General features: G+C 42.1%; 1 protein-coding gene across 5 annotated transcripts in view; it reads right to left on the bottom strand.

The window, feature by feature from the left end:
* The window catches only part of LOC133966916 (dedicator of cytokinesis protein 9-like), a 71735-nt gene that overhangs the window by 16179 nt on the left and 37884 nt on the right, over positions 1-17672 (bottom strand). For all 5 annotated transcript variants that reach the window (XM_062402020.1, XM_062402019.1, XM_062402021.1 and 2 more), the window contains exons 4-27: positions 17097-17179; positions 15760-15829; positions 14298-14393; positions 13686-13820; positions 10831-11005; positions 9384-9436; positions 8183-8257; positions 7954-8094; positions 6922-7134; positions 6682-6804; positions 6400-6482; positions 5778-5900; positions 5437-5516; positions 5144-5331; positions 4616-4681; positions 4432-4524; positions 4128-4251; positions 3843-3961; positions 3186-3275; positions 2946-3035; positions 1662-1777; positions 1298-1367; positions 957-1082; positions 783-854 (exon numbers count right to left, since the gene is read on the bottom strand). In XM_062402020.1, coding sequence (XP_062258004.1) covers positions 783-854; positions 957-1082; positions 1298-1367; positions 1662-1777; positions 2946-3035; positions 3186-3275; positions 3843-3961; positions 4128-4251; positions 4432-4524; positions 4616-4681; positions 5144-5331; positions 5437-5516; positions 5778-5900; positions 6400-6482; positions 6682-6804; positions 6922-7134; positions 7954-8094; positions 8183-8257; positions 9384-9436; positions 10831-11005; positions 13686-13820; positions 14298-14393; positions 15760-15829; positions 17097-17179 — 2604 coding nt within the window. The remainder of the gene's footprint in view (positions 1-782; positions 855-956; positions 1083-1297; positions 1368-1661; positions 1778-2945; positions 3036-3185; positions 3276-3842; positions 3962-4127; positions 4252-4431; positions 4525-4615; positions 4682-5143; positions 5332-5436; positions 5517-5777; positions 5901-6399; positions 6483-6681; positions 6805-6921; positions 7135-7953; positions 8095-8182; positions 8258-9383; positions 9437-10830; positions 11006-13685; positions 13821-14297; positions 14394-15759; positions 15830-17096; positions 17180-17672) is intronic.

Here is a 17672-nt window from a genome sequence, read left to right on the forward strand (position 1 = left end):
CAATGTTACATTTTTTTGTTTCATGTCTTTTCAAATTGATACTATAAAATAACCTTACTTTTTCTTTGTTTGTTGTTTGTTTGTTTGATTGTAGGCAGGATAAGACCAAAATGGATCCAGACACAACGGCAAATTTACCACTGTCACTAGACAGATAAGGTGTTTGTCTGATTATTTTTACCCATCAATATAGATGTTATATATTGAGGAGCATGTGCAATTTGCTGCGGATTTCAAATAGGATCTGGATCTGGGGAATATAAATGTGGTTTCTTAGGGGTTATGCCCTCTTTTTTAAGATTTACATCTTCAGTAGAAATGAATGGGCTTAGGGCTCAGAGCCAAAGATATTGTAGGGAAATTGTGAAGTAGAGAAGGACTAACATAACAATTTTTTTGCTCTTTCCATGGAATTGGTTGATATTTTACGGAACATGAAAAAGAATATCACCAGCCTAGTAATGAAACTCGAACCTCAAAGAACATGGAGGTTCATGCAGTTTTTCCAGACTGGTGTGAGCGACTCATCTGGAGCTTCCGCTGTGGCCTCCACATGATGCCAGTGGAGGTTAAACACAGGGATGTGGTTGTTTATGGGGTACGAACAAATGCAGCCAATTAAACTGCACAGCTGTGTGGGACAGGCCGCGGATACACGATACTCTGACTGTGGTGCTGTGGCTGTCCACAAGACTTGGCCTGTCGGCAGCCGCAAGTGAGGAAGCTAAGCTGTGATGAAGCAGACACTTGTGAGTCGAACGCACATGTTGGGGCAGACGTACCTTCACTTTACAGCTCTCAATCAGGTACTGAGCCATGGACTTCCCTAAGGCTTCAAAGAAATACCAGGAGTACTGCAGGGCACACAAACATCAATCAGAGAACGAGACAGACGATATACACGTCAGATATAATTACACACTGTGTCATCCTTTAACACTGTACAAAGATGTTACCTTCAGCAGTTTGTTGCTCGTGAGGAAGTCAGTGGAGGGCTTCAGGATGGCGGTCATGGCTTTGGCCAGCTCCTCGTGCACTAATCGGGTGGTGGACGACGTGTACGGCTCAGTCTTGAATACAAACTGGTAGAGACACGGCGGGAGACGTGTTGATCTTCCAATTGGCAAACATGACACATATAATCTATATAAAGATGAACGACTTTACAGCTCCTAAAAGTGAACCTCAAGTGTTTCAACATGTTGGTGGATGGGATACGGACCAAACAAAGAACAGGTCAAATACATTTTTCTCAAAGATGGAGTCTTTCATTTTCGTAGTAGCGTGACATTTGTACCTTCACGTATGATCTCAGATAATGTTCCAACCCCTCCTCATGGCACTGGGCAACAATGTGAATCATGACTCTAAAAGGAAACATCAGCAAAGGAAAGCACAGGTAAGGACTTGGTCATGAACGGACTAAATTAGAGCTTTGCACTTATATTCTTTTCAGGTGTTTTCTATTATAAATGCTCTTTTTTCCTTTCTATTCATGCACATGTTACATCAAACATACAACATACAAAGTACAGGATATAAAAAACAACAGAACAACTAAATGAATTGTATAATTTTATATTTCTAATTCTTTAATTTGTTTATCAATATTTACATGAAATTACTCATTTGAAGTGGTTGTTGGTTTCAGAGACACTTGCCTGGTGACGTTGACGGCCACGTCCTCTTGGGTGGCACTGGTGAGCACCCTGAACAGCTGATTCAGGGTGGTGGGCAGGAACTTGATCATCACATGACTCTCCATGGCGTGCAGACTCTGAGGACGCAAGCATCAAAAGCATACGTTTACGGAGACTTCAGTGACAAAGCTAATGCACAGTTAGAAGAATAAATGTGTAGAGTTGTCTTCTTTCGCCTTAAAGAAGAGAACAGAAGCTGGATGGCAAATTACATGAGAGGAAACTAATCAGGACACGAGTGAAAAACATTGTGTTAGTGTTGTGTTAATGTTCCAGTGTCTGGAACATGGCAGAGAGTAGGTACCCGTGCATCCCTGCCTGTGAGCAGGAAACTAACACAAGCCCAGCCAAAGTCCTTTGGCGAGCGTCCATTCGACACGGCTGACCTGCTGTTTCACCCTCCAGCTATTGTTCATGTTCACTGCTGTGTTTTCCCTAGAACCCAAGGGACACACTGAAAGTGTGGCTTTCCATGTCAACGTCCACCAGGGGAACAGTGAATTGAGTTTCCCATGGACTGGAGAGAAGGCAAGAGGCAGCAAAAGTAATAACCGAGCCACTGCTGCAGCAGAATTCAAAATAAATGGAAAAGCAATCACGGCAGCTATGAAAAGACTTCTGACAGACTTACTGGTATCAAACTAATATTGGCTGGTAAGCTACAAATAAATTGTTTATTATTGGCAATGAAAAAAAGCCCTGCACAGACTGTCCTGAAGAATGGACTGTTGGTAAATCAGCATCAACCAAGTGTGACTAGGAGTGTGAACTACTTTTAGCTGGAAATTTAAAACAGTGAAGTTGAAACGTGAAACAGGCCTAAACTTTCCCTTCAGTTATCCAGAAAAGTTTCAGATGTCATTGTGTTTAGACTGAGCTCCGGCTCCTCGATTTATACATTAGACACTCAGTACATATAGACTTTATGTTATGCACTCCTATTACTACACAGTTAGCAAACCTACAGGACACCAACCAAGGGTAAAGCAAAACCACAGATTTACACATTTGGTTAGAAATCAACAATATCAAGCAAATGTATTTAAATCCCATAAAATGAATGAATATATGACCCTGAACTGCATATAACTCAAATCATGACAAAAAAATCAATAGATATAATAATTTATGGTAGGTCATCCATGTTATCAACGTAAGAGAGAGAGAGAGAGAGAGAGCGATGGACAGATGGATAGATACTTTATTGATCCCGAGGGAAATATAATCTTATTCTCATTGTTTTACCTTCAGGTATTTGACCAGCTCTCCTCCTGGCACCTGCGCTGCAGACGTGACGCTCTCACAGTGATGAAAGAAGTTGTGTAAATGTTGATCCTGATACGTTGAGACACAAAAAAATAAAAGGTTAAACACGCAGTAGGTTATTCACAATGGAATCACAGCACAAGTTCAGATGTGACGCATTCGATTTCATAGGAAGCTCACAAATCAAGAGACTTTTACAGCGTGTATGTGAAAACCCACCTGAGTGTAGACGGTGGAAACAAGGTGAGCAGACACCTTGAACAAAGGCTTCCCTCCATCCACCCACTTGACTTCAGGACCTGACCCATGCTGTAAGAAAACAGATATAGAATCCTTGGGTGAGCAATACAGTAAACATGAGGCACTACATCCATTATAACAACCATTAAAGATATTTTCTATATGATATTTTATCAAGTTTATATGATGTTGCCGTGATGTGTTTTTTCCCCCAAACTTGTCACCTCCTGTTTGATTTTAAGGATTGAAAACACAATAACTACTGGACACATTACCATGCAACCTGGTGGGAGGATTGTTTCATGGGTCAGAGAGGACGCATTCAACTTTGCAGATCTGGATCAGAGGGGGAATCTAGGGATCGACTATCACATTCTTTAATGTGAGAGAGGATATTGTTTTCCCAAAGAGTAGTTCATTGATCTTAATGAAAAAACAATTAGGTGTATTCAGGGGCCAGATATCTATGTGTGGATGTAAATTGGTGCAGCTTGATTTCATTTGAGAGGAGTATAGGGCCTTGGAGGAGGTATGCGCTCTACTCTACTAGGAGAGATCCAAAAAGTAAGAGACACTTCAACTCTGAGCAGATGAAGCCAAGTCATTACTGCTCCACAACTCGACGATGCACTCTACCTTGCCAGCTCCCTCCTGACTGCTGAGGTATCCAGCCGGCAGGTTGGCAGCCACAGGGATCTGACTCTCGTTCATGATCACCCGGCCGTCCTTCAGCAAGGGGAGCCAGGCGTAGCCCACTGAGAGGAGACAGAGGAGAGGCTAGTCAGCTTACAGTCTGACACTTCCAGCCAGAAACATCAATAACACACCCAACTGTATACGCAGCAGTCAAATGGAAAAAACAGATGAATTTAAAAAAAGTGGTTTCGAAGTGTGCAGACTCTGTGCTGCAGTTTTTTTTACCTTGTGTCTCAACCAGTTCTCTCTTTTTGGTGCTGGCCTTGCTGTTGTTCTCACAGCTGACATGGTAGAGGGTGAAAAGCAGGTGGTGTTTCTCATGGAGCTGCGTCGGCAGCTCAATCTTGAACTAATGGATATGAGGCAAAGCAAGATGAATTTATTTATCTAGCACATTATCGAACAAAGGGCATTCAATATGCGTAACAGGAATAAAAGATGCAAAAAAAAAAGAAGCATAAACACACAGAGTAAAAGCTTAAACAGCACAAATAAACATCCCAATAACATCCTGCACACAGTGTCCTACCTCATCATAAAATTCAGGGTTGTGCTGGTGATGCAGGACGGCAGCAAAGGCATTCTTGGTAAACAATGGTCCTCCAGGTCGACCATAGATGCACTGTGAGAACAATAGCTGATTAGTTCCTGTGGCGGGTGGGGTTTTCCTTCTGGGATTTTAGAGCTCCTCCAGGACACATTTGTGTGTTTACCTTCAGTGAAACAGCCTCTTCTTCATCGGAGTCCTTGAACTCAATGCAGACAGCAATGTTTCTGGCCTAAAGACAAAGAGTTGATCCAGTTAGTCACACTGAGGAAATGTAGAAATACCATGGCTTGGCAAACCAGTGCAGTTTCGGTGTAAACACTCTACTACATACAAATGATGTTCTGAAGATAACCGGTTCACAGGGCTGTTTTGTGAGGTCACAGGAACCTTGACCTTGACCTCCAATTGCTAACTATCAGAAACTACTATGAGTATCTAATATATATCAATGTTCACAAGAACTTAAGGTTGACCTTGTCCTTTGATCTTCAATCAGTTAATCTTTGAGTACAAGTGAGAGTTTGAACCAAATTTAAAGAAATAATATGGTGTTCACAAGATTGGGACTGACGGATAACCCGCAAACAAGCGTCTGGCCACCAGGTGTCGCCGACGTGGGAGTATAAAAACAAATGAAACAACAATGGAAATTCCTTCTCTGATGACAACGTGCAGTAGTCATGTGATGTACCTTTGCGAATGACTTCTGGCTGTCATACTTCAAGTGCTTCGGGTAGACGTAGAGGTGATTGTTGTAGATGGTGAAAGGCTGAGAACATTTGGCTATATACGGCACAAACTCCTCCACTTCGAAGAACACGCTGCTCTTCTCGCCAACTTCAAACTGCTTCACAGGAATGTAGGATGAGGTAACACAATCTACACACAGAAGCAGGAGGGAGAGAGACCAAATAAACAGCCTGCTGCGGACAACATGGACGATCAGGTCTGATTGGCTGCTCAGAGCGAGCTTAGACGACTTACTTGACAAGTCGGGGGCTACACTGTCGATGGTAACATCAAGGTTTCCGAGGATAACAGGCAGCTTGGCCATCTTCTCTGGCCTGAGGGAAGGAAAAATAAACCCTGGTTAAGCCTTTGTGATCATCAACCAAAGCCTGAATAAGAAGCAGGCAGACAGCCTGGACGTGGACAAATGGTATATGACCACATTCACAGCTGTGAGCAAAACGTCTTTACTTTCAAAAATGACAGGCGGTTTCCAAGCTATAGGAACATATTTTCCATATTTTAATTTCCAGGAAATCTGCAAGATTACTCAAGCTTTTTTCAAAACAGAGTGCACTCATAGAAACATTACTAACTTTCTGAAGTCAGCCAGCAGCTTGAGCATATCATCGTTGGACAGCTTGTTGCTGTCCTGTCTGTACAGAGCAGAGAAACGGGCATTTTTGTCAAGCGTCCCTGAAGCGTCTTTGAACAAAGGCCTGTGGGGAAAAAAAAGATAATTCAGCAACATTTCTCTTCAGCACCACACAAATACACCAAAGATTATGTTTTATCAGACGACAGAAAGAATCTTTACAGTTGAGGGCTGCAACTCCCAAATAATTCCATAACTGCACTCAAAATAATCCTCAAATTGCTTTATAAATACAGTTTATGTAATGTAAACTGATATTTGTAAAACATAGAAAATGCTATGTTGTTAAATGTTAATACTTTTGGGTGATGAAGAACTGAATGTCAAAATTACTTCCAATTAAACACTCTGTTATTTCCATGAGAATAATTGAGGGGGAATATGGAATATACTGATTGGGAAGTTTACTTAAAAATAGGTTGCTATGTTAAAATAGCATTTGATTTGGTCTTTGTATAGTTCAGAGAAAATGGTAAAAGTGACTTTTCATCAATGAAAACTGCTATTTTGGGACAGACTACAATAAAATGTTACTACGTCATTCTCAGTTGCAGGCTCGTTACCTTGCTGCCCAGGCAAAAGGCATCTTGTACTGGCCTAATCGGCTACATGCCAGCTTGGCATTTTTCAGGACCTTCTGTGCCACCTGGTGGGAAACAGGAGCACACACTTGGAGATTCAACAGAGACACGTGAACTGTAACATAGAGTATTCAGCATGTTCTCAGACTTAACACAGGTACACACACACACTTGAAATATACGCAGAGATACTACGAAAAACCTTCAGTCCTGTAACCACTGTGTTTGTTTGCAAGTGATGAAAATTCTCAGGTTGGTCAGTACCTTGGTGGAGTCTGAACTCTTCATGTACGGCTCAGCACAGTGGTTGATTCCCCCCTGAAGCACCTTCTCTATACGAGCCACTAGGAAGATATCTGGGTGAGGACATGTTACTGAGAACACCCCCTGCAGACAGATTTAAATATGTTTTGGTTCAAACTGACAAAGTGCTGTTGTGGAACTGCAAAAAAAGCAAACAATTTATTATTTCTATATTTTAGTGACGTAAATAACGTAGTTCACCTGTTTGGGATACTGCATGGCTGCCTCCGGCACCCCATGGACTAACCGGGGCCCCTCAGGGTGGGCGTCCCCTCCTCCGTTCATGTACTGGTTGATGTTACTGGGCACCAGGCCCCGCACAGACGGGTGGTTCAAGTCCACGTGGAAGTCAGAGGAGATCTTCCTCCCATTTTGGATATCAAACAGTGAGAGAGTGACGTAGAAGGGCTCCACCTAGAGAGGAAACAGAAGAATAATTCTGTGTTAAGACAGAGGAAGAGGAGGATGATTATTGAGACTTGTGCATTTTGTCAACTAGTGTGAATTACGACACCATAAAATAGTGTAATGTCTGTTGTCTGTGTAGTGTATGGCCCATCACTCCGTCATATTAAACAATGCGGAACACTAGAGACAGTGCTTTCTTGATCCCCATCTAAACAAAAACTACATTCGATGTAGAACTTTTAACTACACTTGTTTTGTGGATATTTTACTTTACACAAAAAGGACTCAAATCATTTCCACACAGTGAGGTATACAGATTTGTGTATTGAATCTCTTGCTAGAATCAGGATCCCCATGTGCAGTGACAAAAGTTGGATCGGTGCACGGCAGTTTTCTGCATAACGAGAGGCAGCTGCAAGTAAATTGTGGTGAAAGAAGCTGAGTGAACATTTACACTATCTGCTCTGTGTGTGTGTGTGGGTGTGTGTGTGTGTGTGTGTGTGTGTGTGTGTGTGTGTGTGTGTGTGTGTGTGTGTGTGTGTGTGTGTGTGTGAGTGTGTGTGTGTGTGTGTGTGTGTGGAGACAGGGCATGTTTAGCCTTTAACAGACAGCTTCTGCTGGGAGGGACAGCAGGACATCGGACTCCATTATAGAGATTGTTCACCATTACTGAGTCTGTAGAAGGTTGCTATGTCAACAGGAGTCCTCCTGCATCTCAAATAATGAGACCATCCGGTCTGCCCTTTACAAACCGTTTCCTCCGTGCCTAATCCTGCAGATAATGATATTTGTGTTATTCAGGGAAAGAAAAGGATTTTGGCTCACGTTGGTCGTCGGCCCTTCTTCGTTTTCGGCCACGCAGCTTTGCAGATTGAACGAGAGGTCGTTGCAGTTCACCAGAATCCGTTTGCCAAACTTCTCCTCAAAAGTCTTCACATCCGGTTCTATTCCTGAGAAATCGAGCTTCTAACACACAGCACAACAAATGTTATTATGCGGTGGTAAGTTGGCTCCTGCTACCACCTGGGAATGAGTGAACTTTAGGTTTAATTACCTGCGTGTCAGGGTCCAGGGTGAACAGCTTCAATCTGGTCTCGTTCCTCATCCTGGACTCTATCTCTCTGGTGCTCTGCGGAGAGGAGAGGCATTTCCTAAATCCATTTTAACCAAAAAAACAGTCAGAAGGCCAGAGGCACTGTGTGAGAGATTTGCACTCGGTTGGTTTTATCATTAGGACATTTTTGTCTTTTGCGCCCATCTGGAAATGAAGCTTGATATTTTATTGGCTCGGCGGGGAGAGTCAGGTGGTACCAGTATCCATTTCTGCACACTGGAACCTGTCAAGCTGTTTTCCAGCGAACAGTTACCACCAATTTCCATCCACATATGGCTTTACTATATTGCGTACCACTCAGCGCTAAGAGCTATTTTCCTGAAACGTCAAATATCCATTATGGGAGGAGGGAAAACTCCTCTGGAGGTTGTAAGTCAACAGTTTGTAAATAAAGAAACGCAGATTATATGTGACAGTTTCGACCATCAAGTTTTATTACTCTTGATGCAGGTGGCCTTATGTACTTATAGTAGGGCCATATTGAAGTTCTTGAGAATGTGAGAACAGTATATTTTGTTATTTGTGAAACAAAACCAAAGTATAACCGAACAAGATGCTCCACATACCTAATTCTAACACAGGAGACAGGCAGATCCTCTAATAGGAAACATAATCAATATTAAGACTTTATTCTTGTCTGTATTGACGTCAAACTACGACTTCTCTCTTATAAAACTTTTTCTTTGAAATGTCAGAATCCTTTTTCCCTTTAATTGGCCCTAATACTCCATTGTAGTTATGTTAAAGCAAGTGTCAGCTTTTTCCACTTCTTACTTTTCTTTGGATGTTGTTGGATGAATGTTTAGCAGCCAGATGTTTAATTTGCTGGGTGGGTTTTTTGGTTGAAACCCAAAGTTAAACTGAATGAAAACGTCACATTGTAGAAATGCCTTTTAGTTTTAGTTAATTGCATGACGACAGGTCTGTGATCAATTTCAGATCTGAGCTGCAATAACAAATGGATGCCGGAGAAATTAGGTGTGTAACCAGTGACTTTGAAACCTAAATTCAAGCCAAATGTTGGTGGGAAAGAGGCCGTCGTACTTACAGCCTCAGTGAGGAAGAGGGGTTTAGTGCCTCAGATCCGTGTGATGATGTAATGAATGCGTGATCGTGATCGTGCAGAGAGAGCCGGACCTACCTGAAAGCTGTCCATGCTGCCAGAGGAGCTGTCTGACTTTCCAAGATCATCATCTGAAAGACATGAAAAACGTAAGAAATCATGGGATCCGGGTCACAAACTATGGATTTTAAACTCAACCACCTTTTGTTGTAAAACCTCTTTAATCACTTACTGACACGTGAAAGTTCAGTAATCACTAATTCACCCGTGCAGGACTTAGTCAGGATTGAGAGACACACATGGCAGGTCTCTGCGGTTCATTTTCAGAAATCTACCACATCTCCTCAAGCGGAATCGGCTCTTTTCTTTCGCGATCACTGCTTGATGAATACAAACTAGAGGGAGCTGGAAAGATTAGTGGAATATTTTTTTTGTGCAGAGGTATTCAGCCTCTTCCCTCCTCAGCTAATCCTCCTATGAGACAGTAGGTGAGTATTAAAAGCCTGGGTGGTCCAGTATCAGGTTAACCACAGAGAGATAGAGACAGAGAGAGAGAGAGAGAGATAGAGAGACAGAGAGAGAGAGAGAGCGAGAGAGAGAAAGAGAGAGAGAGAGAGAGAGAGAGGAAGCAGTAACAGAGAACTGGGAGGAGACGTTGTTGTGAATGAGCAGCGTCTCTTTAAAAACATCCTCAAGTGCAGAGGGCATCCCAGAATAAATAAACTCATAACAACGAGTGGATTTACTAGATCTTATAAGTAGTTGATTATTATTATGGATAAAATAACTGAGGGAAATCTTCAACTTAGAGACTTAGCTTACATAATGGCATAATTGTTGCCTCTATTATCAGATATATTAATGAAATACTTTCTAGATAACAAATTCACTTTAAGTTATACCAAAGATTTATTTAATTTTAACTGTCTTAAAGTAAATTTATTATTAGAATTGTTATTATACATTTCTTATACATTTGCTATAATTTCTTTAAGCTATAGAAAGTCAAACAACCTTGAAAAAGGCCCCTCGCAAACTCAGAAGATGATGTCTTCACTTCTGATAAACAGTTGAAATCCCAAATATATTCAGACTGAAACCAAAAAATATTGAAGAATAAGGGAACAAGACAATTCAAGACATCCAAACCACAAAAAAAGACAAATAAATCAAATCACATACCAATTATTAAAATAGTAGCACGTAAATGTTCTGGTGTTTGATGAATTGACTTAATGTCATAGAAAAGAATATGTTAGCTGGACTATATGACAACTTTAACATGTGGAAAAAAAACACTTAATGTTCTTCTATAATACTTAAATACCAGAATATTTCTAATGTTAAGATAATTTGTTCAGACATATTTCAGTCTGTCAAGATATATTGACTAAATCATGGATATTTCTGCAAGAGAAAAATGATTTCTTATCAGTAAATTGATAATAAAATTCTGACAGAACTAACTCAACAATACATCATTTCACATTAATGTCTGGCTGAACACACATTGATTCTCACGCACCATCATGGACGTCTCCATTCCGCTTTTCCTGCATGGCGATTTCAAAGCTGCTGTGCAGTATCTTGTTGAAGGTGTTGATCCAGTCCTCCATCTCTCCCTCACTGTCCGAAGCCAGCAGGTAGGTGCTCTTATCCTGCATCTTCAGCTCGAAGGCGAACTTCCGAACCTTGGTGTTCTGCAGAAGAGAGAAGAGAGCAAGGGGAGGAACATGTAAGATACAAAACAAAAAGGTCACTGAATCATTGCCAGCTGACCAGGAGGCAGCTGATTTAAGGTTTTATGATTTTATTTAGCAGATTAATTTCTGCTGTTTTAGCCTGTAAACACAGAATCTACAGGTATCAAAAATCAATATTCAATTCTTAACTCTAAACTAATACTGACAGAACTTGGCAAAGAATGGGAGTCATTTCCAAAAGACGGAAAGTTAAACTCAAATTTAATTTAACTGAAGCAGAAACCGACTGGACAGTGAGTGAAGGCTGGACCGAGTGTTTCCATCTGTGTAACGAAGCCTCCAGCTCTGCCAGGACCATATCCGAGACTTTGTAAAAATGAGATGAAGTCACAGAGAATGAGCTGGAACTGCAGGGATGAACTTTGACCTCCAAAGAGCGACGTCAGTCTCTCATTTGGGCATCAGCTATTTCTGCCCATTCAGAACCCGAAGGTGCTGAATCAGGGATGATTTCCCCACTGACTATCCAGTTTAATAAAATATTCAAGCATTGTTTCTTATCATGGAACAGCAAAGTCGACTCATTATTGTCAGCAGTGAGCGGATTGCGGTGCTGTGGTTATCACAGTGTCCTGCTGGCAGTGTTGAACCAGCAGAGTGGGAGTGGTGGGGAGGGAGAGTGATTATCTGCAGACTGGATGAGTAAACATGGAGAGGGATGGTCAGGACAGAAATAAAACGGGAGTCAGGATAAACCGACTTAATCACCTTAAAGTCCAACAGTTTTCCAGACAACACTTTGCACTAATCCCCAGGAAAACACCCTCGAAATAGGTTTTCATATCGTTAGTATCCGTGCTCGTGTTTCAGACTGTGAGTAAAGAGAAGAGAAAGTAAGAGATAAAAATGAAAAAAAGGGCCAAATAACATTTTAAAGCCATTTTTATCGGGGAACATGCTCTCTATGTTTAAGGAAACAATATGACGCCATCTTCTTACAGGTCGAGGCCAGTGTGATGTCACTGCACAGCTGCAGAGTTAAACATCTGCCGCTCTGCTCATAAAAAACTCACAACCATAGACTGTATATAAAAATGGACGACATGACGGTTTCCAAAGAGTGAAGCCAAAGCATCTCCCCTGGTGGCTGGCTGCAGTATAGGTCATAAATCCCACCTCCTCAATGTTAGTGGAATGGAAATGAGCCAAACTAAAAAGTGAAAGTACACGTCAAATACATTTTCTCAAAGATGTTTTTTGTCCTTTCAGATCGTTCTCATGAGAATGATATTTGCTCAAGACTGACTCATGATGTGTATCAGCGGGACCTTGACACCGATCCCCCCACAAGATGAAAGCATTCATATCTGGGATATCGTAGCTTCATTCCTGGAAAGTGGGAGGAAGTGGAGACGTGCTGTCCATCTTTATATACAGTCTATAATATATATTATCAAATTGTATTGTATGAATCAGGGGCTGTGCAATGCAATCAAGTGACTTTAAAACTATGTTAGTCCCCAGAAGATAACTGGAAGCTCCGTTCTGACCCAGCCTTTAGCTGCATTGTCTCCCTCACTCTCTCTACTCCTTCACACTTACACGTTCCTATCAATAAAGGCACAAAAGGTAAATGTATCTAATGCTTTTCTAGTCTTATCTCACATTTCAAGACGCATTCACCCATACACACCATTCATAAACAGTGCTTTTTCTATCACACACATTTCCCCCACTGTCTGAGCAAGGGGCAATTAGGGGTTCGGTATCTTGCCCAAGGACACTTTTAAATGACTGAAGGTACCGGGGATCGAATAACCAACCTCCTGGTAAGTAGACGACCCGCTCTACCTCCTGAGCCACAGCCACCTTTTCTAGGTATCCCTTTGTAAACATAAGAGTGTTAAAAAGAAGAAAAAAGATCTAGCTCTGTGTTTTTCACCATTTAGGAATGAAACAGAGGGAAGGTCTGTGGTTACAAAGCTGGGTGCTGTGGAGGTCGGGGATCTCAATGAATGGCACTGCATTAAAATGTTAGTGCACCTCAATCCTCCTCCACATGATAATAATCAGGCAGTGCTGTCACACTTCATGATGCCTGATCTACGTCAGCTGGATGCCTCCCCAGTAACACCAGGTTCTTTCCCTCTACTGACGTGATGGAGAGATAACAATGCACCCTGTGAGTCCCGGCCGGCGTTCAGACACGTGGCATCGATTGTGGGGCCGACGCAGAGTACATGGAAGTGAGGCTTCAGCATTCACCTTGATTCACCAGATGAGAGTCAGCAGTAAAATGTGACCTCGGGGAGGAGAGAGAGCTCAGGTTTCAGGGAAATGCACCGGAGATGGTCTCACGGAGGCTTTTCAGCAGCCGTCCATCACAGTCAGAGCCATGTGTGTTGACGCTGTGCCCGTTATAGTTTACGCTTTAGCCTGCATGTTGGGAAACTCATTTATAGACACAGGAATTGTAAAGAGGAAGTGACTTTGTCCATAGTCATATCCATATTCCTGGTTAATAGCGCTTTAATTTGCACTGGGGACCTGGCTACACCCTGTGTAACGCCAACAGGGATATCACGTCTGGCAAAGCAGGTGACGGATCCTCTGGAGTCATTGTAGTTTAACAATCACGGCGTTTGTGCCAGACATAGGTGGAATATTTGGAGCGTACCTGAACCACACCCATGCAGGAATCCAAGAAGATGGTTCCTTTGGGCTCTTTGGAGATCTTCTCATCCTTGTAGAAGTTTAAATTGTAGGAGCCGTCCCCGAGCTGCGTTAGGTGGAAATACCGCCTCTTGAATGACTGGAACAAAAAGAAGAAATAATATTAAATTGTAATCATCCACACCCTCAGTATAATACAGCATAAGATTAAGATATTGTTGTATATTACATTAAAACAAATAACTTAAAGTTAATATGTTACATTAACACAATTGATAACTTTGATTTGAAAAAAAAACAACCTTATGTCACCAATTGTAATTCATTTATTTTCACATTCTCTCTTGACTGAGTTTTTCTTAATCTCTTACATTTTTCACGAAAAAAAAACAGTCCTAAATTGTATATATCCACCGCTTACAATGACAACAAAGGCTTTTTGATTACTGAAAAATTCCAATCACAAGTTTCTAGAGGCCAAGGTGACGCCATGTGTTTGACAAACATATTTTTGTTAGTCATCATATAAAACAAAGAAAAGCAGCAAATTCTCATAATTGAAGAGCTGGAACAGAAGAATGTCAGAGACGCAAACGATTCATCCCCACTATCTCACCCTCATGGTGACGCTGATGGCACTGTTCATGTTGCCTTTATACAGCCAGCCATGTTTGGTGATCCCACCTTTCTGGGACCCTAGGGAGGCCGTGTCCTGCAGGAGACAAAAAGACACAAGATCAGGTGATTGTAAGACACTGGAGACAATGCACAACAAATAATGGATCAAGATCACATCACCTGTTTCAAAGGAGAAACAAAAAATACAGTATTTTGGCAGACTCTGTGTTGAGACGCCTCAGACTGTGCAGGAAGCCTTTGATGCTGTGGTTTGAGACGACACAGAGGCCGACACCGAGTAGGTCCGCCTCAGTCCAAACAAGCAGACGGAGGAAAATTACACAAACTGAGACTGAAAACCCAAATAAACACCAGGATCTTCGACAGATGGAGCGCATCATCTCGCCCTTGTGAGGTGGGTGAGCATGAGATCACGCACTGGCCTTGCACGTATGGCTGAGCTACAATGATCCAGCAGCGATCACGATCTATTCAAATAAACCAATTAGGGAGGGTAATGAAGGAAGAGGATCTGGGGACGAACTCTGCAGCCCGGCTCTGGTTTGGATCAGCGCTGAATGAGCAGAGGACTCTTCTCGTGCAGGTACACATCCCGACTCTGAAAGTTCGAAAGAACGGAACCGTTTCGCACAACGAAAAAACAGTGAATGGCCTTTCAAGATGTCATCATACTGATCCTGTATCACTTATCCTTCTTCTTCCCTCAGTCTAATAATGCAAAGGGACTTTTCAAAGCGCTGGCACGAATAAACAAGACATTCAATGTGCCTTGCGGAGGGATCTAAAAAGCATCTGGAAAGATTCAGTGCCTGTTTCTCCTCATCAGTGTCTAGACAACATTCACTGGTCCCCAGAGAGGCGGAGAAATCACAGAGTTCATTCTATGTTAACTCCAGTTTGCACTAGAAAACTTTGTCAAGGATAAAAAAAAAAAAGTAGCAAACAAACCATGACCCTAACCCTAACCCTTGCTATGAAGCAAATCACATGACAAATGTTAGATGTGTTCAAACTAATAATAATGAAAAACAAAAAATGATTAATCCTGGATATTATAGAGGAGAAGTTAAATTCCTTTAATTTCATCTGTAAAAGCATCCTCCCTGTTTGAAAACCCCCTAATAACAGCTGCTGTGGATAGATGGAGGACAGAGGAGCGGTAGGAGATGAATGAGGGGTCATTTGGATCTTCTCATTAGTTGCTCCTGCTCTGTCAGATGTGGAGTTGACTGAGAGGCTGAGAAGGACGGACTCTCACCCCTGACCTCCCGGAGCCTCCGCCTTTGTCTGAAGAATGCTTTTCACTCAATCAGGAATTAAACACAATCTTGTGCAATCTTTTTCTGGGAAGGTTGATATTAATACAACATAATCTAAAAACAGGGTCACTTTTCACACTGTTAAAGTCTTTTGACTGAGGAAGTAGAACGTGAACTCACCTCATCTTTGTCAACATCCTCGTCCACTTCAAACACATGGACCCCCAGTTTGTCAGGCCGCGATACTTTGCTAGGAAAATATGATCAATACACAGGTGGAGGTTAATAAACACTCTGAAATGGCTGCATAATTATTACATACTGACACTTTAATGTCTGCATCGTAAAATTTCAATCTCCTAAATTGAATAAAGATAAAGAGGGCTCCAACAGTTGATCCAGCGACAATAGCTACAAAGAAGATTTTACATGCAAACATACAAGCTCATATAATTGTATGCATTTAAACTTTTGACATTTCTATAAGAGACAGTTTTTGTGACTTTTGATATTGAGATACGTTTTAATGCTAATGTAGCCCTTTACTTTATCTTATCTGCTCTGTCTGTCACCAATGTCCGTGGCAGGTTTGATTTAAGCTTAAGTACTTGGTGAATTTCTATTTTGTGATTTTCCTTATGTCAATTTGTTGCAAGTACCAGCCTAGTCAGCATGGCATGTATGTGTGTGTGTGTGCGCGTCACGGCCGTGCACGATGCAGTCATGAGTGTTAACAGGTGTTCGGTTGGTTCTGAGCCAACCCGTCAGAACGGTGCGCTCGCACGTAATGACCACCGAGAGCTGATAGGTTGGATGGACCACATGTCGACGGACATCGTGACTGGCGTGATCGCATCATGAGATTGTTTCTGGTGCGTATTTGCAGTTGTTTCAAAATGAGTGAGACGGGAACAACATCAGGTTCAAAGCAGATTCCAGCAGTGATGAAAAGCACCACTCGGCTGCTCGTGGAAACACATTACTGTGCCAATTGTAAGAAACACTTGAAATACGTGTATAAGCTTTTGACAGAGCAATCCACGTCACGGTGTATTGTTTCAACTTCCCCAGATTCACTGTCAAGGTCACAGTCAACTCGGATTCTGACATATTGTCAGTAAAGCAGATAGTCTCCAGGGAGCAGGCTGCAGCTGATGACACAATCGGCAGACAATGAGGGTGGTTTCCACTCTGGCTGCAGTCGGGAATTATCCAGTGCATCGTGAAAAAAAAAAGGAAACACTCTTTTGTTGCAAGGAAATAAGACTTATTTCTCTGCTGTGTGTTTCCTCTTCCTTGTTATTAAGTCACGACAACATCGTGTCCGAGGGAGGAGACAAAAAGTTCAAACTGAGCGTGACAGTGAGCCTACCATGTGTTTTAGTTTCAAATCTGTGGAGTCCATGTATTATGTAGAGCCGCTGTGTTGTTACTTGCCCATCATAAGAATGTCTTGGCACACGACCACGTTACCTCTGTAAACACAGTGGTGCGGAGGTTTTGAACTACAGACTTACTGTGGAAGCTGTCGAAAGTCTCCTGAATAATCCTCATACTTGTAGTTGACCACGTGCCAGTCAGACTTGTAGGTCTTGATGCACTGAGGAGGACACAAGGCAAGAGAATTAAAAACCACCATGACAGGTCAACACAGTTCAATATACATATCAGTTGTACTCAAGGGGTTGTGGAAAAGTATCTGGAAGTTTGAAACTAACACTTTCCTAAGATGAGTCACAATTAATGTCATTTAGAAGAAACGAAAGTACAATCCTTCAAGAGAAGAAGAGTGCACTGTGTGGTGACCTCAGTCTGCCCATGCACCGACTCAAACTCAGAGGGAGTGAATCTCTATCAGCCTTTACTGGGAAAGCAGACATCTGTTCATTGTTAGAGTCGGTGATGGGAGCAGCTCCCCGGTATCTTTCTACAGAAGTCCGTGCCTTTTACAGTAACAGCCCCGACAGGAAGACGAGATGCAACCTGATCAGGAGAGCGATCGGAAACAGAGATGGCTCTCGCTGGGCTAATCTCCACAGCTGTCATGGTGATGTCACACAACACTGCACTGGGAGTTTTTGTCTCTTTATGAC

The sequence above is a fragment of the Platichthys flesus genome, chromosome 13, assembly GCF_949316205.1.
Source record: "Platichthys flesus chromosome 13, fPlaFle2.1, whole genome shotgun sequence".
NCBI classification, from domain to species: Eukaryota; Metazoa; Chordata; class Actinopteri; order Pleuronectiformes; family Pleuronectidae; genus Platichthys; species Platichthys flesus.